Source organism: Talaromyces stipitatus, genomic scaffold, assembly GCF_000003125.1.
Source record: "Talaromyces stipitatus ATCC 10500 scf_1105507295541 genomic scaffold, whole genome shotgun sequence".
NCBI classification, from domain to species: domain Eukaryota; kingdom Fungi; phylum Ascomycota; class Eurotiomycetes; order Eurotiales; family Trichocomaceae; genus Talaromyces; species Talaromyces stipitatus.
In genome coordinates, this window is record NW_002990115.1 from 1,386,078 (window position 1) to 1,403,270 (window position 17,193).

Sequence of the window (17,193 nt, forward strand, 5' to 3'; positions counted from 1 at the left end):
TCGTAGATGTAGAACAATGTCTACCTACGTAGATAATGGCGCCTCGCAGCGTGGTCAGATACATGTGAAGCTGTAAGCCACAAGAGAGAATGGAATTTTCCTAGTTCCCAAGAATATCAACCAAGATGGTTCATGAATTGGTGTTATACATCAAATATACAGTTAAAGATGTAGGAATTAGAAAATACTGTGCGCAAAAACGCTCATGCTCTCCGGGTAGGACGACTATACAAAACCAGAAACGACAATGAGCAAAAAGCGTAGGCTAAGCAGATTTTTTGTCAAAGATTCTGTCACTCATCGTCCACAAATGAATTCGCTAGTCGTCCGAAGATGGGTACCTCATAATGATCGAGGGAGTCAACTACACACAACCTGTTAATTTGATTCTCTGCCAAAATATCGCGGATTTGCTGTATCGGAGACGTACCATCCTGATAAGCGTGTAGACTTAAAAAGGCCATTAATAAGATATCCCCGACGAACATCAGCCAGGAAATAAAGCTTGACCAGGAGAATAAGAGATGTAGGACCTGTTGCGAAGTCAGATTGGATTTTTGACAAGCAGACTAATAGGAGAGGGAGACGGACAAAAATAGCACTGAAGAGCATGCTTGATTGCCATGCGTGGAATCTATTAAGCAGGCAGTTAGTCGAATATTCCATGCTACCATTTTAGGCCCAAATTGCAGACATACCGAACATAATCGCTCTTATGCTCAAACAACAACAAAAACACACCCCCCGCCGGCGGGAGCAACAAGTAAGCAAGCATAGCCTCATAATCCACTCTCAATGGTAAACTCGTCTCAAAGGCATCGAGATCTACTCTTGCGCCACCATATCCGCCACTGCTACGCTGTTGTTGCTGACTCTCAGGATCTGCCGTCCATGACGAAGAAGTTTCTTGATATCCGTATCCACCGTTTGAAGGATTGTAAAAGTGCGAAGCCGGAGATGCTTGGTACGGCGGCGGAGTTTGTCTTTGCGGTGGTTTATTGAAATTGTTACTATTATTATTATTGAACTGGCTCTGTGACGGTGACTTCGTGCGATGTGCTGGGTCTGCTGCGAACGGGGGTGGAGGCGAGAGAGCTCTTTCGACTTCGGGAGATTCGTCTTGGTACGGCGCGAAGTTCATGTTGGTCAGTACGATGTTATTCCTTGTCGCTGTCTCCTGGAAGGGGAATGTAGTGTCCTGCTTCTGAAATGTTGTCGCATCTAAGCTCGTGGCTGATAAGAGATAGGGGAGCTTAAAGACCCACTTGCGCGTCGCTGCGATATTATTTGATTGGTTCATACGTATCTACGCTCAGGAACAGGAACGAAATAGACTACGTTTCCATGGTATGTTGTAGCAATGGCCACAGCTGGGTATCATTGGGTCTTCATTAAATAAAATGGTAGATTTTGTCCTCACCTAAGGTTTCCCGCGTCCACGGCTTGCAGCACTGGAACCACGGGCAATTCCGCTGACCGGTCTTCGCGTAGATGCCGCCGAAGCTGGTCGACCCGTTTTCGTCGTACTAGTAGAAGTATTCCTAGAAGCAGAGACGCTCGGCGTTCTCCCCAATCCTCCTGCACGTGTCACTCTTCCTCGTGTTGTGCCACGACCTCGTCCAGTAGCGGTTGTTGCAACTGCTCGCGCTTTTTCTTCTTGTTCCGCTTTCCTAGCGGCTGCTTCTCGGCGTTCTTGGAGTTCGCGCTCTCTTCGCTCGGCCGCTTGTTGCTTAGCTGCTGCTTCCCTCTCCATTTCGGCGATGTCGCGAGAGGCGCCTTGCCATCGGGGATCGAGTAGTACCCGTTGATTGTGTTCGGTCTGTGCTAGGATTCTGGTCCATGTATTCAGTAGCGTCGAGGCCGAATCGACTGTACGTGAAACTGTCTGCATTACGTCAGCAACAATTCCAAACAGGCGGTTATTCGGGGAAAGTGACATGCCTCCATGTTCCCTCTGGCGCGCTCCAGACTTTCCAGCACTCCCTCAATGGCTTGATTCACGTTCCTCACAGTTTGTAGTTCATTTCGAAGTGCGAGTTCCCGAGCCTCTTCCAGTTCCAGCGGGGGCTGATTTTCTCGAGTCTGTGACCTGTCTGCTGATGCTGATCCTGATGCTGTTTGAGGGACCGGTTTGGTGCGTCGTTGTGAGGGCGAGTTCCATAGTTCTTCTGTCTCTTCGTCTGATAACTGGAGCCTCTGCATCTCCTCCGCCGCGCTGGGGGTAGCCATGTTCATGCGAGACGCGTATATAGTGTAAGCACGTAGTAATTGAGTCGAATAGAATCAGGTCACAATTTAGAATGCTGTCAAACTTGTCGAGTTGTTCAAAACAACAAAAATCGAGTTAGCGGGGCAGATTGGCTGAATCGCGTTGCGGACACCCATCAGCCAATCACCATCGAGCTTTGAAGTGCATAGTAAACAGTACGAATATCCCACCAACTTTCGCGTCACTGAATAAAGAAAAAGAATACATAGTAAAAACGGTTGCCCTGTCGGCACCATTACACACCTTCTGAAAAATAAATTTCAATATTTGAATTTTTCTTTGTACTTTGTTGTGTTCATTTTGCCCAGTAGTGGGTCAGCACCCAAACAGGCCTAGGAGGAACAATTGTCAGCCTTCCGAATTAAAGCAAGTGGCTGGTGATCCTTCTGCCAACAGCCATACATTCCTCACTCCCTCAACAACAACTCCCTCCTTTCTTATCCATCATTCTTTTTGTTTTCTGCATCGCAGAAATTGGAAACCGGCTCATTGACCAAATATTTTGCTTTTTGACGCGTCTTACCGGGCTCATACTTGATTTCGATTGTTGCTATCAATTCACCAATATCCTCGAGTCTGAGCGACAGTGTACGCGTATTGTGGGTGTTATCAGCGGTCCCTTGTTTACATTTATTTGTCCGACTGGACAACCCTGTGTGCTGCTCTCCAGCAGACTCTCAGCAAATATTGTTACCAATTGCAAGTCCATCTCAGTGATCGCAATGGCGACCACTCCTCCGCCAGCGAGCCCACGCGAACTGCGTGTGCCGCGGGCACCCAGACATGGCGCTGGCTACGACTCCTTCGATCCATATCCCACAAGACAGTCTGCGCGATTGGCAGGGCAAAGGACAAGCGACAGGCACACAACAACTCCTCCCCCATCATCTCCCAAGAAGTTCACACGTCACAACGATGTCGACACTCTGTCTCCTCCCAACACTCTCTCTCCCCGCAAGAAGACAGTTCGCGGAAAGGCGTTGTTAATCAGCGAAGTCTTGGATTCAGAAACCTCTGATTTGTCAGACGGTGCGGGGGGCCTTTCCTCACGGTCATCAATCGTTCCAGGGCGTCCACAACTTTTACCCACTCCTGTGAAGACTCCTCATCATCAAAAGCCAGGAAAATTTGGCTACACCGCACGATCTCTCTTCACCCCCACTAAAAGTGCGAAGAAACCTAGTGGATATTCTCTCGACAGTTTTCAGGAAGATCCTACTGGAAATCATAGTTCGATTGAGATTTACACAGACAGTCGCGATCGCATTCCTGTGAAAAACGACAGTATCGACAACCCATTCGCGAGCAAGTCAGAAATCAAGATGTCTTCCGATCGCGAGACCTCCCAGTTCAAGCGTCGTGATCTGGCGCCAGAGCTTGATTCTAAAGAAATGGTCGAGCGGACGGATGGAATGTTGTACACCTTGTAAGTGGCTACACGCTCCGTATTCATATATTTATTTCTTCATACTAATAATTCTCCAGTCGTGGAAAGAAAATCTTCCGCAAGTTCGAGCAACGAGACAGCGATGACGAGGAAGATGAGACCGAAGCCGACGAACTAGGCTTGTTCGCCAACCGCCCGGACTTACTTGACAGTTGGACTAATCTTCATGTCCCACGTTTGACACGTTCAGCTATCAAAGGTCGCCGTCTTTTTCCGGTATCAGACAGCAAGCAGTCTGAGTCTGAGTCTGTCGATGAGAACGAGGAGGCTGTTACCGATATCGAAGAGCCTGTCGATTCTATTGAAGGCACAGAAATAGTCCATTCTGAAGGCCTTGAGTCGACACCAGGCAAACGTTCGCTGCGCTCTCGAACCACTCGTACACACAATGCAGATAAATCGGATCCTGTCCATGCTGCTGTTTCAGAGACAAAGAAGCGAGCTAAAGGTGGCAGTCCATTTGACGTTTGGGCGCGAAAGAAACCTGCGAAAGTGTCTGCATCCAAAAAGCGTGAAGCCGATCCGTTTATCGACTCACCTGCCCCAGTGGCTAAGAAAGCCAAAGCTCACTGATAGGAGTTTTATCGCTGATGGATATTTTATATCTCGGCTTGTTCCGTGTCACTTGCTAACGAAATACGTCACATGGGCTAGGCATACCTTCTGGAATATGGCTCGAAGGAGTTTCAAGGAGTTTTATTTGATGGGTCCCCCGGCCTAAGATACCTTTTTTCTTTACGTTCATGGCCATCAGGTTTTCGAGTTTATGTCTTTTCTTCGTGGTTTCTTCTCTTGTTTTATTTCAAACGGCCTATTCTGTCAGATTCCCATTCTACCTGTATGTTCTAATGTCCATGGCAAGGCGTTTGTTGAGCTTGTTTTTCATCTTTGCTGGGCCTTTATTTTACTCTTTGATATTCTTATGTTGGGGGATTAGCATAGAACTACCTGAATTTCGTATCCAATACAAGTGACAATTGAAATTACAAAAATATATGACGTAGATACTGCACGGTGTACCTATCGGTAGTTTCCGGAATTGTAGATTTTGTTATCCCTGTACGGAGTATGAATTGTACCACATAATTTACGTATTGTCTGTAATGAAAACATTGCCCCTATCGCCCCTACGGTGCTCATTGATCATGGAAGTATCGCAGGAGGACGACAAACGGCGGAGAAGCTGCTGAATGCTCCTTTTCCACGCCATCGCGAGGCTTCTTCGTAGTTCGACTCACCATGCGGATATGTGAGAGGACGCTGGACTTGGAGGAGTGCTGACAGTCCACCATCATTATATAATCTCGCTCATACTAGTAGTTGCCTGAGAATAGGTGTGGCTCTTATATGGGTTTCAAACAATGTCGCCAACTGCCAAAAGAGCTCGCCCAAGCAAAGCACTCAACTCCTCGGACTGATGTGTCATATTTCAGTCGAAATGCGATGGGACACGATCAGGCTGCAAGACTTGCGAAATTCATAACGGTCGCTGCCATTATAAGAGGCCTCCCATGCGCGGCGCGGTCTTGCCCATTGTGGAATCCAGAGCAGCGGAATTGCCATGATGATGGATATCTCTGACGGTATGTTGATAGGGACTGCGTTCAAAGGCGATGGGATTGATATGAATGAAACGTTGTGTCAGGCTTAAGAGCAAGGATAGCTAAGGGTATTGCTTGCAGCAGATCCAGATTACTCAGAAATCTGATCCATCGCCCACTGAATTGATTCTCGCCCTCGGTCGTCCAACACGTTCCAGATAGCTTCGGACACTCGCGCCGCCCACGGAGCAATACACCAATGCTGGCGTAGATGATGAAGCAATACACAATAGTGCGCTAAAATGACCAGCGTCAAGTTTCGACGTTCCTGCAAATACTCCAGAAACAAGGGTGGCAGTCGAACCGCCCACCTGCCACTCGCTGTGATCGAGGCTACGCCGGCAGTAGACATGCTAAACATTTCTTCAAGGTCCTCAATAGCTTTTCGATGTACCTTGTGGCTTTCTGGTCCCTCTTGAAGCGAGCTGTTCAGCGTGCGTAGCCTGGTGAGTGCAGCTTTTGTATCGGCTGATATTTCATTGCGTTGTTCACTCACTCGCAATAGCGGCGCAAAATCGCTTTCCAAGAGTGTCTGCGAAAAACGAGAGACAATTTCACTAGTCCCACGGATCAGCACAAGGACCTGGTACAGATCTTGAATGGGATCAGCCGATTCCTGGCTATATGATGACCCAAAAGCATAGACAGTAACTAAGGAAGCAAATGCGAACATGGCCTTGGCGTTCCACGGACCGACTGCTTGTAATGCTTCTCTGAACAATGTCAAACCCCGTGTCTGATGAAAAGCGGCATGCTTCAAATACATAGATTGATGCTCCTTTGCCTTAAAGCAGGAGAGATGCAGAGCGGATACGGACAAAATCCCCCACAACAGAAACCGATGGGAGAATGCCTCCTGAGGAACCAGTTCTCGCCAGATCTGCGCTGTAGTCTCATTTCGGGTCAATAATTTATATGCTGAGTTGCACCAGTGCATCATCAACTCCAGCTCGACCACGTTCAGCTCCGTGGCAGGCATGGGTTCGGCGTTCTGCGACGCCATCAGTCGTTCCAAGGTTACAAAGATGTCATCTCTCTGGTCCTGAGAAATCATCCGATTACTATCCTTGGGTGGCCTCCTTTCCTTTTTCCAGTCTTTCCAGACCAGGGAATGCGTCCCATAATCACATACCACATGGCGTCTAGTACAGTTCAAGCACCGTGGGCGAGACTCATCGCACTGTAAAAAGTCAAATCTTCCGCGCATCAAGAAAGACAAGCCATATACAAAGTTGTACACGGGGATTGAGGGAGATCTGAAGTACCTTGACTCGTCTGCGCTTGCATTCCAGACATCCTCGGCGTGACTTGTTGTGGCTTCGACGGGTCTGCATGATAGGCCGGCAGGAAATGAACGATTCTTAATCTGACACCCAGTTGTTCATAGTTGATGATGGCACGTGACGTGGCCAGTCTGACAGCCGACGCGAGTGAGAAGTCAACAGTCCTGGCTGCTTTTCCTTGTGGGTGTTATCGTGCCTCTTTGATGCCTGCGACATATAGCATCTTTCCAGCTTGAGAGAAGTGGTACGAATACGAAAGTTTCACCGTAATTTTGGGATTTTCAGCGTCCGCAGTGGGGCATAAATTACCGAGCTAAAATTAAGCTCGCAACGTCTCGTACACGTATTCGTTCCGAAATTCCAGAAACGGACTAGCCCAAGGGGAAAGTGAATAAGCTAGCTTCTTTTATCACTTTCTCCAACTTCTTCCTCTTCTACTGTGTCCACATCTGCCAGAGTCAGCTCTGCATCGCCGAATGACAAGCATGCAAGCGAATCCTCGATATGGCTACTTACTAGCATACTTCAGTCGTGTACTTGCTAACAATGGAGCCATAGCTACTCAACTGGTTAGAGCGACCAGGACCTCAATCATAAACATGCCCAGCCTCCATGGCCGATAGACTTTATGTGCGTTCTGATTGTTTCATACCATTGAGATGCATAATAAGGCGAGAAGAACTGGATTCTCTAGTACTCTCAGGACTCCATCCAGTATCGTATCCGTTCCCTATTTCAATCGTCTACTCAATGAAACATACACAGCTCAGCAGCCCTGAAGAAGTTCTGGACAACCTCGCCACAATGCAGACATATAAAAGATTGAAGGATATATTGATTTCCCAGGCAGCACAATAACTACGACACATGCAATCCAATCAACAGAGAAACCGAGCATGATAACGATAACAAATACCTCCCATGTCAGAGTTAAACGGGTCTAATCGCTTTCCTGGTATCAGTAGTTGGTTACGAATGAGAATGCAAGACACACCTAAGCGCTGGCAAGCAAAGGACTGCTTTTGGTATTGTTGGTACCTCAATGAAGGGTTCTGGGATGGAGACACTAGACAATCCACTCTATCTGCTTGGATAGGTGGTTATTCTGGATCGCCTACATATATGACAGCTTCCTTCTCACGGGCATTATTCTTACATTCAAAGTTCATCTCGCATCAAATGCATCTTCTACTGGTATAATTGAGTACTTCGCTCTTATACTTACTATCCTGACTCCAAAGTATCAACAAACAAGATGGCGAAACACAATGTTTACAAGTACGACCCATCAAAGGCTGCTGCTATGGCTTTTGCGATCATCTTTTCCATCACAAGCCTCATTCATCTGGTTCAACTTGCTCGAAAGCGGACATGGTATTTTATTCCCTTTCTCATCGGAGGGATTTGTAAGTCTCCCTATCTTTTCTCCTTTCAAATCAACTAGCCCAGAACTTGACTGGGCATGACCTACCAGTTGAAACCGTTGGATACGGCACAAGATATTACAATGCAACTCAAACGCCGGACTGGGCGCTAAGTCCGTATATAATACAATTTCTGTTACTTCTACTGGCCCCATCACTCTTCGCGGCTTCGATTTATATGATTCTCGGACGCATCGTCCGACTTCTCGATGGAGCATCTCGTTCTTTGGTTCGCCCGTCGTGGATGACGAAGATTTTCGTGACCGGAGACGTCTTATCGTTTTTTCTTCAGTGCGGAGGTAACCCAGTCATTCATTCTTTTTAGATATTGAAGATAATCCAAGACTGATGGATTTTTAAACAGGAGGTGGTATTCTGGCCCAAGCAAAAACGCCAAAGACCACCAATCTAGGAAACGACATCATCATCGTCGGTCTTTTGGTCCAGCTTGTCTTTTTCGGCTTCTTTATCGTCGTCTCGATTGTCTTTCATCGCCGCATGCTTGCCTCTCCTACTAATATATCGCAGACAGTTACTGTACCCTGGTCCCGGTATATGATGATCATGTACACAGTCAGTGGGCTGATCATGGTTCGTTCGATCTATCGGGTTATCGAATATGTGCAGGGCCCGGACGGTGGTCTACAGGCGCATGAAGCGTATCTGTACGTTTTTGACTCCTCATTGATGCTTCTTTGCTGTTTGATCTTCAATGTCTCTCATCCTAGTCAAATCATTGTCGGCGGAGGGAAGAACTATAGGAAGATGAGCTCAGATCTAGAGATGCTGAGCGCACCGGACCGCAATTAAGCATATGACGAGGGTACTACAGGCATAAGATGTACTTAGAGATATAAAATCTCGATATTGTTAGAACATGGGGGAAGTAATGCGGGGTATATCGGGGTAAATCATCCTGAGGAGAATTTGGTTGCTCGGGAAAACGCCATTTTGGGCCGGATAAGTGAGTTCGGTCAGAACCCCGAGCGAGGAGTGATGCCCCCAATATCCCCAGATTTGTAATCTTTCTTTTGTTTCTTATGAATCAAATCTAGTTGTGTTTGCGAAGACGGGAGTGTACTTTCTCGCATAGTTCGGTTATCTCATTCTCCTCATACTCCCCAGGCAGGTATATGAGATTGCATTGAACTAGGTAGATCCAGAATTGCGAACAAAATGTCTTTTTCTACTACAATTCGCAAGACTTTGGAGAGTCCCTCGACAGCATACGGTTTCTGGCTCACGTAAGTCCCTTCATTGCCATTCAGATGGAGTTCTCTTCCTATAGATCTAATTGCAAGGAATAATGACTGATTGATGAAACTTACCAGTCTGCCCGGTGCAGGAGTTGTCAAGACTATTCTCCGCTCAACAGTTAGTTCACCAGATGGAGGATTCAGTTGGGTGTTGGTTGATGCCGAGCACGGTTTGATCTCAGACAAGGACTATTACGAGGCGAGTTCTCCAAATGTCCGCTTTCGATGAAAGCATACCTAACTGAGACCAGCTCAACAATGCCATTGGATCCGAAGGTGCCAGCCCTATTATCCGTGTCCCCTGGGCGGAAGAATGGATGATCAAGCGTGCCCTCGACTCTGGAGCTCACGGAATCATGACCCCTATGTGCCATACAGCTGTACGCTCCGTTGTATTTTCCAATCCAAATGTGAGAATCTGTCCCTGACTTTCTGAACCATAGGAAGACGCAGCCCGGGTTGTGAAATGGTGCAAATATCCTCCCATCGGAAGCCGTGGGTACGGACCTATGTTTGCCGCTCACTCCCTAGCCCGAGGAACGAATTATGACGAGGGCGCAGATAAGGCTTTGATGGTGGTTGTACAGATTGAGTCGAGGGCTGGTGTTGAAAATGTAGAGGAGATTGCCAAGGTTGATGGACTTGATGTCTTGTTTATTGGTGAGTAACCAGTCATCAACCAATAACTGGAAGACAGTTGCTAAATTTGTTCTTCCGAATTATAGGACCCTTCGATCTTGCTAAGCAGACCGGCGTTGTTCGAGGAGGAGAAGAGCACGAAGCTATGATTCAACGTACTCTCAAAGCGGCAAAGGCAGCTGGAAAAAAGGCTGCTATTTTCTGTAAGTATCTGACATCTTCGAATGCCTACACAGCCGGTAACTGACATCAACCAGGCACGGATGGTCTGGATGCTCAAAAGCGTGCTCAGCAGGGATTCGATATGGTATCAATTATTACCGATGTGGGTGTCTTGGCTCAAGCAATGGCGCAACAACTGGATGTGGCTAAGGGTAGAGGAACAGAGGGAAAGCAGAGAGATGGTTACTGAATTATAGACGGGCTAATACGAGCTCCTTATTCACGGTTACAAGCTGATCAATTCCTCCCTGGATAAAATAAACGCCTGACTATACATCTAATAAAAGATGTACTACATGCATATGAATAGACCTACCAATACCAAAACCAGACCCCTTTTAATATTCAGATAATTTCCAACTCATCATCATCGTCATCGTCGTCGTTATTCATATCCATGTAAGCCCTACTCTTGTTCGCCTCGCTACTAGTGGACGCCCCCAAACTATCTCTGCCGGCTTCACGAATGCCCTTTGAAGTGATAAATCGCGTCTTCTTGACCGATGAAGTCACGCCGTTGTTCGAGACTTTATCATCCGATTGTGCTCGTGCCCGTTTCTTCATGGGACCTAGATTTACTTCATCGGCTTTGCGGAATTTGAAACTGTTTGATACCGCTCTCTGTGATCCTAGAGTTAAAGGCCCAGGAGTTGTTGCTGATGTCGTTATCGTTGCTGTACGTATTGCGGAGGGCGTTGATGTTGATTGTTCGAGCCCAACTCGGAGATATTCCGATCCCGTATTCCCACCCTTAGAGCCCAGTTTCTTTGCAATTTCGCGTTCCCGCTGTTGCTCCACCAGTCGACGCCGTGCACGTTCTTCTTTGTTCGCATTGCTCCGAACCTGGTCCGAGAAAGGATTGTCTTGGATGCCGTCAATGAGAGCTGCAGCCGAGCTACCTCTGCCTAGATGGGGATATATGGATGAATCCTGATATGAGGATGCAGATTTGGGTGCAGGGGCGACAAAGTATGTTGACTGAGTCGCCCAATCGTACCTGCCACCTTCGGGCTTGAGTCCTCGACGACCACCACGCTGACCCTTGGAGGCACTGAAATCTGCTATGCGCGGTGCATTGCGGCCGCCAGGAGCAAACAACCCCGTGCCACCGTTCACGCCGGCTCTAGCTGCCTGTGTCCGTCGGATCTGCACGTCGACATGGAAGTCACAAAACTCACTTTTACGCGAGTCAAGCCATGATCGACAGATCTTTCCGTCTTTGCGTTCTGCTTTGCAGTATCCAATATCTTGAGCAGAGCCGATTTCAAGAACAGTGTCGTCCGAAGAGGAAAGGCAGAGACTGAATCGGTTAGTATCAATTTTGCCTGGAGGTGGAGGTAGAATTGTTGGATTCAATATAGCTATTAGCGTGCCCTCCGAGAGTCTGTAGTAGCGTGGGAATGCAGTATCAAATAGGAAAAGATCAATGGTCCATTTGAGATCCGTGAGGGTAATGACCATGTATTTTTCAGTGTTGTTGAGACCATCGTCATACATATCGACTTCTTTGGTTGAGTTCTTAGAGTCCTTGTGTTGCTTCGGGTCTGATTTTGAGGCCACAATGCCGAAGACGACGTAGTCCCCATCGATATTGTCCGGCAACTCAAACTCAGGTGCCTTCACTAATTTCAAGAGCTGAGGTATTCGAAGAACTGTTTTATTCTCAAGGGTACGGCTTAGAAATGACTGGGGGAGAATTCGGTTTGAGAGGTTGAGAGCAGAGAATGGTTCCAGTTTGGAAGTATCTGGCTCCTTGGACGTTTTCTGACCAGCAGTTCCAGGTCCCGCAGTATTGGGCTGCCGTGATGCGATGGCAGATGCTGACGCCACTAGACTTGGAGTAGTCGTAGACATTTTCATCCGCGATTGAGGACTCCCATACGACTGAAGCACCTCCTCACGACTAAAAGTCTCCGCCGGTCGTTGCTTTTCAGGACTTGGTCGTGGTCTTGATGCAGCCTCTTCCTTGTATTTTTCAATCTCTTTGCTATCGATCTGAAAAGAAGAGTTACGATTGCGTTGTATTTGTCCAGCTCGTTGTTGCTTGGCTCTATCAGCGTTCCTACTTTCTGCGATTCTCTCGCTAAAGGACTTGGGTTTCTTGAAGTCATCCGCAGCCGCAGACCAGATGTCCGGCGGGCTTCCCTGATGGTAATCGGAACGAGAGGAGGTCCCAGGACGAAAGCTAGATGCTTTTGACTGAGCGGTTACTGGCCTGGCACTGGACGGCCGTTTCAGTGATACCTCGCTTGCCTTCTTGAAATTAATAAGTGCCCGACGTGGAGATATCGAGTCCTGAGGCATCAGTCGTTTGGAAGGGGATAATGGGACTTGAATGCCATCTCCTTGGTCAGTTAACCTCTCTGTCATTGCTCGTATTCGACTTGCGGGTTGCGCCGAGGAAGATGACGAGGTAAAACTTCCTTGCAAAGGTTTGTCATCTACGCGTGGGCTTGTTGCGTTCAACCGTTTCTCTTGCTGTAGCCTTTTCAATTTCAACTTGGCTTCAATTGCTGCTAGCTGTAGTCGCAATGTTTCCTCATCCTCGTCCATGTCATTGTCATCGCCAGCAGCTTCGTTGTCGTCGCCATTTTGAGCGGAATTACGAGAAAAGAAGTTTGGCGTGGTGCGTGAGCGCTTGAGGGGGGAATTCCGTTCGTTTGCTTCTCGCTCTCTTCGTAAGTCAAGGTATCGTTTGCGGCCGCTCGGGGAAGCAAGTAGGGCCTCCCTCGGTGACTTGGGAGGCCATGATATGGGATCGACCACTGGACGCAATTGAGTTAACAAGCTCGGGCTGGACGGGCACTTTTCGACATACTAGCTTCTTATCCTTTGAGCAGTCTTCTTTCACCGCATTGAAATGTAAATCAACCCCACCATCTCCGAGAAAGCGAGTGTATAGGTAAGTAGTTAGGCAGGTTGGAGAGAGAGAGCAATTAAAATGTGATACGTGCGGCTTGTCGCGAGACGCGGCTGCTCCACGCGACTGACAAGATACCGCCAGATCAGGATTTCTAGCTCTCTTTTTCTTTCTTGCCTTATGTAAAAGTGAAAAATTTCGAGATACATAGGACACCTGGAACTTGCTCAGAGTAAACACCCGTAAGTGAATATCTTGACTATAACCCTAACCCTGATGACATGGGTAAAAGGAATGACTTCGAACACGCGCCTTGCCGAGTAAAGCCAATAATATTTTATATTATTATTATAGAACTAGCTCCTTTCGCGAGTTAGTCTATGGTATGAATAGATGGAAAGACTGGACTGACCCTCGGCCATCTTGCTTGGCGCTGTTTCGAGGTAATCCACCAGCCCTAACCCTGCTACTTCCACTTTTACGCGTGCAGCCGTGTCGCGTCAGCCGCGAAATGATCAGTTAACTAATCACCTCCAATGCTCCCTATGGTGAATATTATTATTCAATCGCAAAGGACAAACCAGCCATCGAACCGCCAGTGAAGTGCAATTGATCAAAAATGCCCAGTACGCGATCCAGACCTGTAACCGATGATATAGCGGAAGAAACGAAAACCTCGAATCCGAAAAGGAAGATTCCGCAATCAGTCGACGTTCCCACCAAGACATTCATTCTCCCTTCAAAGAGAAGCGATGCAGCTAGATTTCTCTCTCTTCCAAATCCGACTTCTGGAGTCTTGAATCGGTACTTCTTCGACCCGGAAGAAACTGGTTTGTACGAGTTCACGGCCGTCGCATCGACACAGTTCGCTCCGAGGAGTATCCTATTCACGTCGAATAATAGCAATGAGAAAACAGAAGAAAGAGCAAAGGGATACCTTGCAAAAAAGGCTGAGCTGTTCATTGCGACACCAATTGATGTCCTGTTCTTCATGTTACCGATTGTAGCACCCGCCGACAAGACCTCGACGTCAAACATGTTTCAGCCCTTAGACGACATTTTGGATTCGCAGGATGAGCTTTCTGCGCACCTTCGCTATATTGTCTACAACGCCTCGTTTAGATCAACCATCGAAAGGCGCATGCAAGCAATTTGTGATACAATGGAAGCCGCGGATGAGAAATTGTATCGATTCAGCGAGACTAAGCTCCTCGCCGAGTTAATCACAAAGGCAGCCCGAATGATTGCCCAGGGACTTCCTGCAAGCCTAGAACAAAACTTTATTCAAAAGACACTTGCTCCTCCATTGATGAGCGTCAAGCGTGAAGATACAGTGACTACAACTGCTACCATCATTGAACATGAGGAGAATCAAGACCTGGAAGTTGTAGAGATGCAATCAACCTCCACCACGACTATTTCTACTACATTATCCGCAGAACCATCCGGTGTCTCGACACCAGCTACACAGCCTTCTACCGTGGATGAAATATCACCTTCCTCAGGAAGTGTCGCAAGATTACTCCGTCTCCGGATCGCTCTCTCCTTCATAAAACAGTCATATCTACCCCCAAACCTATCAACCAGAATTGAAGAAATACTCAAATCACCCGAAAGCCCAATTGACTTCAAACCCCTTGATGATCGACTCAAGGAACTCGCCGACCTTCGCGCAGAGGCCTTCGCATCTCGCGCAATGGAAGACTTGAGTCGCAAGCGAGGCTTTGAAGAGGAAGACGGTGACTCTGAGCGTGCGGCGGCAAAACGTAAGAAGGAGGAAGAGAAGAAAGCCAAGGCTGCAGAGTCGCGTGGTGTGAGGGAATTGAAGAAGGTTAATACTTCGGGGATGAAGAAGATGAGTGACTTTTTCAAGAAGAAGTCTTGAATATATATGTCTCTCGATATGTTATATTCAATGTGTCCTCTGGATCTAGTGAGGAAGAATCCGGTCGTTGCTTAAAAGCAACTCACAGAGCTGTCATCCCCCGAAGCGACAAGTCAGCGGCTTTTCTGATCAAGTGCTACGAGAACGCCATGGAGTGGTTCTGCTTATTTTCGCTTCCACCACTCATCAGTCCCTTTTCCAATCAGGAATTCGATTTAAGGGGAGGCCATCAACACATCTGCTATCGCACGTGAAAGAGGAGCTTTTCTGGATGCAGAAATCCAGAATTTCACTGGTGCAACGTAAACATTTCATTGCGAAAATAACCAGTGTATGCTGGTATCAGCAGATTGGATCTATATACAACATAATGGATAAACAAGACTATTAGACTGTATATGTTTCACGCCAATTCCAAAGCGGCGCCATGAACCCTAAGTCAAGTCAGAAATGGCAATGATAGAGAAAGATAAGAGACTTACAAGAAAGAACCATTAGATGGTTTGCTGATAACAATAGCCTCGGACAGCTGCTCCTGAGTAAGACCAGAAAGCTTAGAATAATATTCCTCATGCAATGCCTTGCTAACAGCCTCAACCTTAGACCTGGGTAACATGTGCACTGTGCAGCCACCCCATCCTGCACCGGTGAGTCTGCTACCCCAGGTTCCGGCACGGCGGGCTATTTCACAGATCTGATCGACTTCGGGACAACTGCATTCGTAGTCATCGCGGCATGAATCCTGAGTCTCGTTCAACAATTGACCCAGATAGTGAATACGTTTGATATCAAGTTTATCAGCTTGGGAGAGACAAGCCTTGAAATCTAAGACACGGCGAGCCTCCTTGAAACAATGTAGGGCACGCTGGCGAAGCTTGAATCGTTCTGCTTCGACGGGGAAGGAGGAGAGAAATCTTGATCCGAGCTCGGGTACTGTGATGTCGAGAAGTTTTGCAATTTCTTCGCGTGTATAGCCCTGTTCTTGGGAAAGTATCTCTGTAGTTGACTGGATGACCGCATCCAGCTGATATTCCAACGGGTCTTGAAGACGGCCTTGTTTGCGCATAAACTCTTCATGGAGATTCCTCAGACTATAGCCCAACGAACTGTTATCCTTTTCCAAGACGATTCCGTGATGTTTGGCTAGCACGACGGCGGCTAATGTGCATTCGGCAACACGAAGGTTGTAATGACGAGGACCGGTCTCGGCCTTGTTGGAAGTAACGAAGCTCTGAGCAACAAGAAATACAATTTCCTCATCGGCTACGGGAATAGGAACGTGTTCAACGGAGAATTTGGGGAAGAATTTGGTATAAAGGAGGAATCCGCGCTGGGAGAAGATGGAAGCAGCCTGGTCCATTCTGCACAAGGTTAGACGAATTTCGAACAGACCTAAAAGCAAGTAACTAACCCTCCAGAATAAACACCAACCGCGCGTTCAGACACAACGGCCAGGTCCAAAAGATTTTCTTTGGACACATCGTGGCCGTTTGCCTTGATGACAGCCAAGGCACTGGCGCACACGAATGCAGCACTGCTGGAAATGCCACCACCGGGGGGTACGTTGCCGTCTAGAAGAACTTCGAGCGAGACCGGTTTCACGGACGGGTTTCCCTTGCGGAGAAACTTCAATGCTCCGACCAGGCCTGCTTTGAAGTAGTTGACCCACTCGTGTTTCTTAGGGTCAATCACCACATCCTTGTCAAAGGGGACACTAAACTCGCGCGAGGGGAATTTCTGAGGATTGACGTTGGAGATCTTGACGATAGCTTCGGACCCTTCAGTCGGAACGACTTTGACGGCGATTATGACATCCACGCTGACGGCTGTGGGCAGCACATCGTAAAGATTGTAGTCGATGTGTTCTCCGATGATGTTGACGCGGCCAGGACTGCGCGCAACAAAATCCGGCTTCTTGCTGTATATTTCGGTAAATTGCTTAATGAGATGCTGCCAGCGAGCTTTTATCTCGGGGGCAACTGACTGAGCCGATACGTCGTCAGTTGCGTACACGTCGGCGATATTTTCAGTCTGAGGGACCTGGAGTTGCTGCGGTGCCATTATTGTGGAGGTGAAGCGAAGAAGCTCCCTGATTTATCTCGTCGCGTGCTTGGAGACCCGTGACTTGGAATATATTGATCCGGCCTGGAGTATTTATGACTGATGGAGTTGAGAAAAAAGAAATCCAATCCTGAATTAAGGGGACAGGAAAGTGCCATTGACACCCGTGACCTCATTGTATAAAATTGATCCCCACATCTGGTGGTCGCTGTAACACCCCGCTGCTAGCCTATATCCCCGGTGTAA

General features: G+C 47.6%; 9 protein-coding genes across 9 annotated transcripts, besides 1 other annotated feature; 4 read left to right on the plus strand and 5 right to left on the minus strand.

Annotated features, from left to right (window-relative positions):
- Positions 1–265: 265 nt before the first annotated feature.
- On the minus strand, positions 266–1,173 carry TSTA_028300 (UPF0132 domain protein). The gene is made up of 4 exons (XM_002479930.1): positions 699–1,173; positions 592–634; positions 431–533; positions 266–364 (listed from the first exon to the last, which is right to left on the minus strand). Exons 1-4 carry the CDS (start codon positions 1,139–1,141, stop codon positions 294–296), a joined length of 660 nt encoding a protein of 219 aa, XP_002479975.1. The 5' UTR covers positions 1,142–1,173; the 3' UTR covers positions 266–293.
- A 247-nt stretch (positions 1,174–1,420) lies between these two features.
- Positions 1,421–2,229, minus strand: TSTA_028310 (DASH complex subunit Duo1, putative; the record flags this gene model as incomplete). The annotated part of the gene is made up of 2 exons (XM_002479931.1): positions 1,421–1,881; positions 1,938–2,229. The coding sequence occupies 2 exons, from the start codon at positions 2,227–2,229 to the stop codon at positions 1,421–1,423; spliced, it is 753 nt and encodes a 250-aa protein (XP_002479976.1).
- Positions 2,230–2,991: 762 nt separating this feature from the next.
- Positions 2,992–4,491, plus strand: TSTA_028320 (uncharacterized protein; the record flags this gene model as incomplete). Its single annotated transcript, XM_002479932.1, has 2 exons — positions 2,992–3,695; positions 3,755–4,491. The coding sequence occupies 2 exons, from the start codon at positions 2,992–2,994 to the stop codon at positions 4,287–4,289; spliced, it is 1,239 nt and encodes a 412-aa protein (XP_002479977.1). The 3' UTR covers positions 4,290–4,491.
- A 599-nt stretch (positions 4,492–5,090) lies between these two features.
- On the minus strand, positions 5,091–6,786 carry TSTA_028330 (uncharacterized protein). Its single transcript, XM_002479933.1, has 2 exons — positions 6,583–6,786; positions 5,091–6,497 (listed from the first exon to the last, which is right to left on the minus strand). The coding sequence occupies exons 1-2, from the start codon at positions 6,649–6,651 to the stop codon at positions 5,409–5,411; spliced, it is 1,158 nt and encodes a 385-aa protein (XP_002479978.1). The 5' UTR covers positions 6,652–6,786; the 3' UTR covers positions 5,091–5,408.
- A 1,069-nt stretch (positions 6,787–7,855) lies between these two features.
- On the plus strand, positions 7,856–8,834 carry TSTA_028340 (uncharacterized protein; the record flags this gene model as incomplete). Its single annotated transcript, XM_002479934.1, has 3 exons — positions 7,856–8,006; positions 8,075–8,323; positions 8,389–8,834. The coding sequence occupies 3 exons, from the start codon at positions 7,856–7,858 to the stop codon at positions 8,832–8,834; spliced, it is 846 nt and encodes a 281-aa protein (XP_002479979.1).
- Positions 8,835–9,031: 197 nt separating this feature from the next.
- TSTA_028350 (2,4-dihydroxyhept-2-ene-1,7-dioic acid aldolase) lies at positions 9,032–10,343 on the plus strand. The gene is made up of 6 exons (XM_002479935.1): positions 9,032–9,268; positions 9,356–9,479; positions 9,532–9,660; positions 9,724–9,940; positions 10,006–10,122; positions 10,177–10,343. The coding sequence occupies exons 1-6, from the start codon at positions 9,201–9,203 to the stop codon at positions 10,329–10,331; spliced, it is 810 nt and encodes a 269-aa protein (XP_002479980.1). The 5' UTR covers positions 9,032–9,200; the 3' UTR covers positions 10,332–10,343.
- Positions 10,344–10,486: 143 nt separating this feature from the next.
- Positions 10,487–13,423, minus strand: TSTA_028360 (DNA replication protein, putative; the record flags this gene model as incomplete). Its single annotated transcript, XM_002479936.1, has 2 exons — positions 10,487–12,906; positions 13,414–13,423. 2 exons carry the CDS (start codon positions 13,421–13,423, stop codon positions 10,487–10,489), a joined length of 2,430 nt encoding a protein of 809 aa, XP_002479981.1.
- Positions 13,330–13,354: a sequence feature (AT_rich).
- Positions 13,424–13,620: 197 nt separating the features above from the next.
- TSTA_028370 (uncharacterized protein) lies at positions 13,621–14,996 on the plus strand (the record flags this gene model as incomplete). The annotated part of the gene is made up of 2 exons (XM_002479937.1): positions 13,621–13,627; positions 13,661–14,996. 2 exons carry the CDS (start codon positions 13,621–13,623, stop codon positions 14,884–14,886), a joined length of 1,233 nt encoding a protein of 410 aa, XP_002479982.1. The 3' UTR covers positions 14,887–14,996.
- Positions 14,997–15,129: 133 nt separating this feature from the next.
- TSTA_028380 (galactokinase) lies at positions 15,130–17,057 on the minus strand. Its single transcript, XM_002479938.1, has 3 exons — positions 16,298–17,057; positions 15,369–16,247; positions 15,130–15,320 (listed from the first exon to the last, which is right to left on the minus strand). The coding sequence occupies exons 1-3, from the start codon at positions 16,945–16,947 to the stop codon at positions 15,290–15,292; spliced, it is 1,560 nt and encodes a 519-aa protein (XP_002479983.1). The 5' UTR covers positions 16,948–17,057; the 3' UTR covers positions 15,130–15,289.
- Positions 17,058–17,193: the final 136 nt, after the last annotated feature.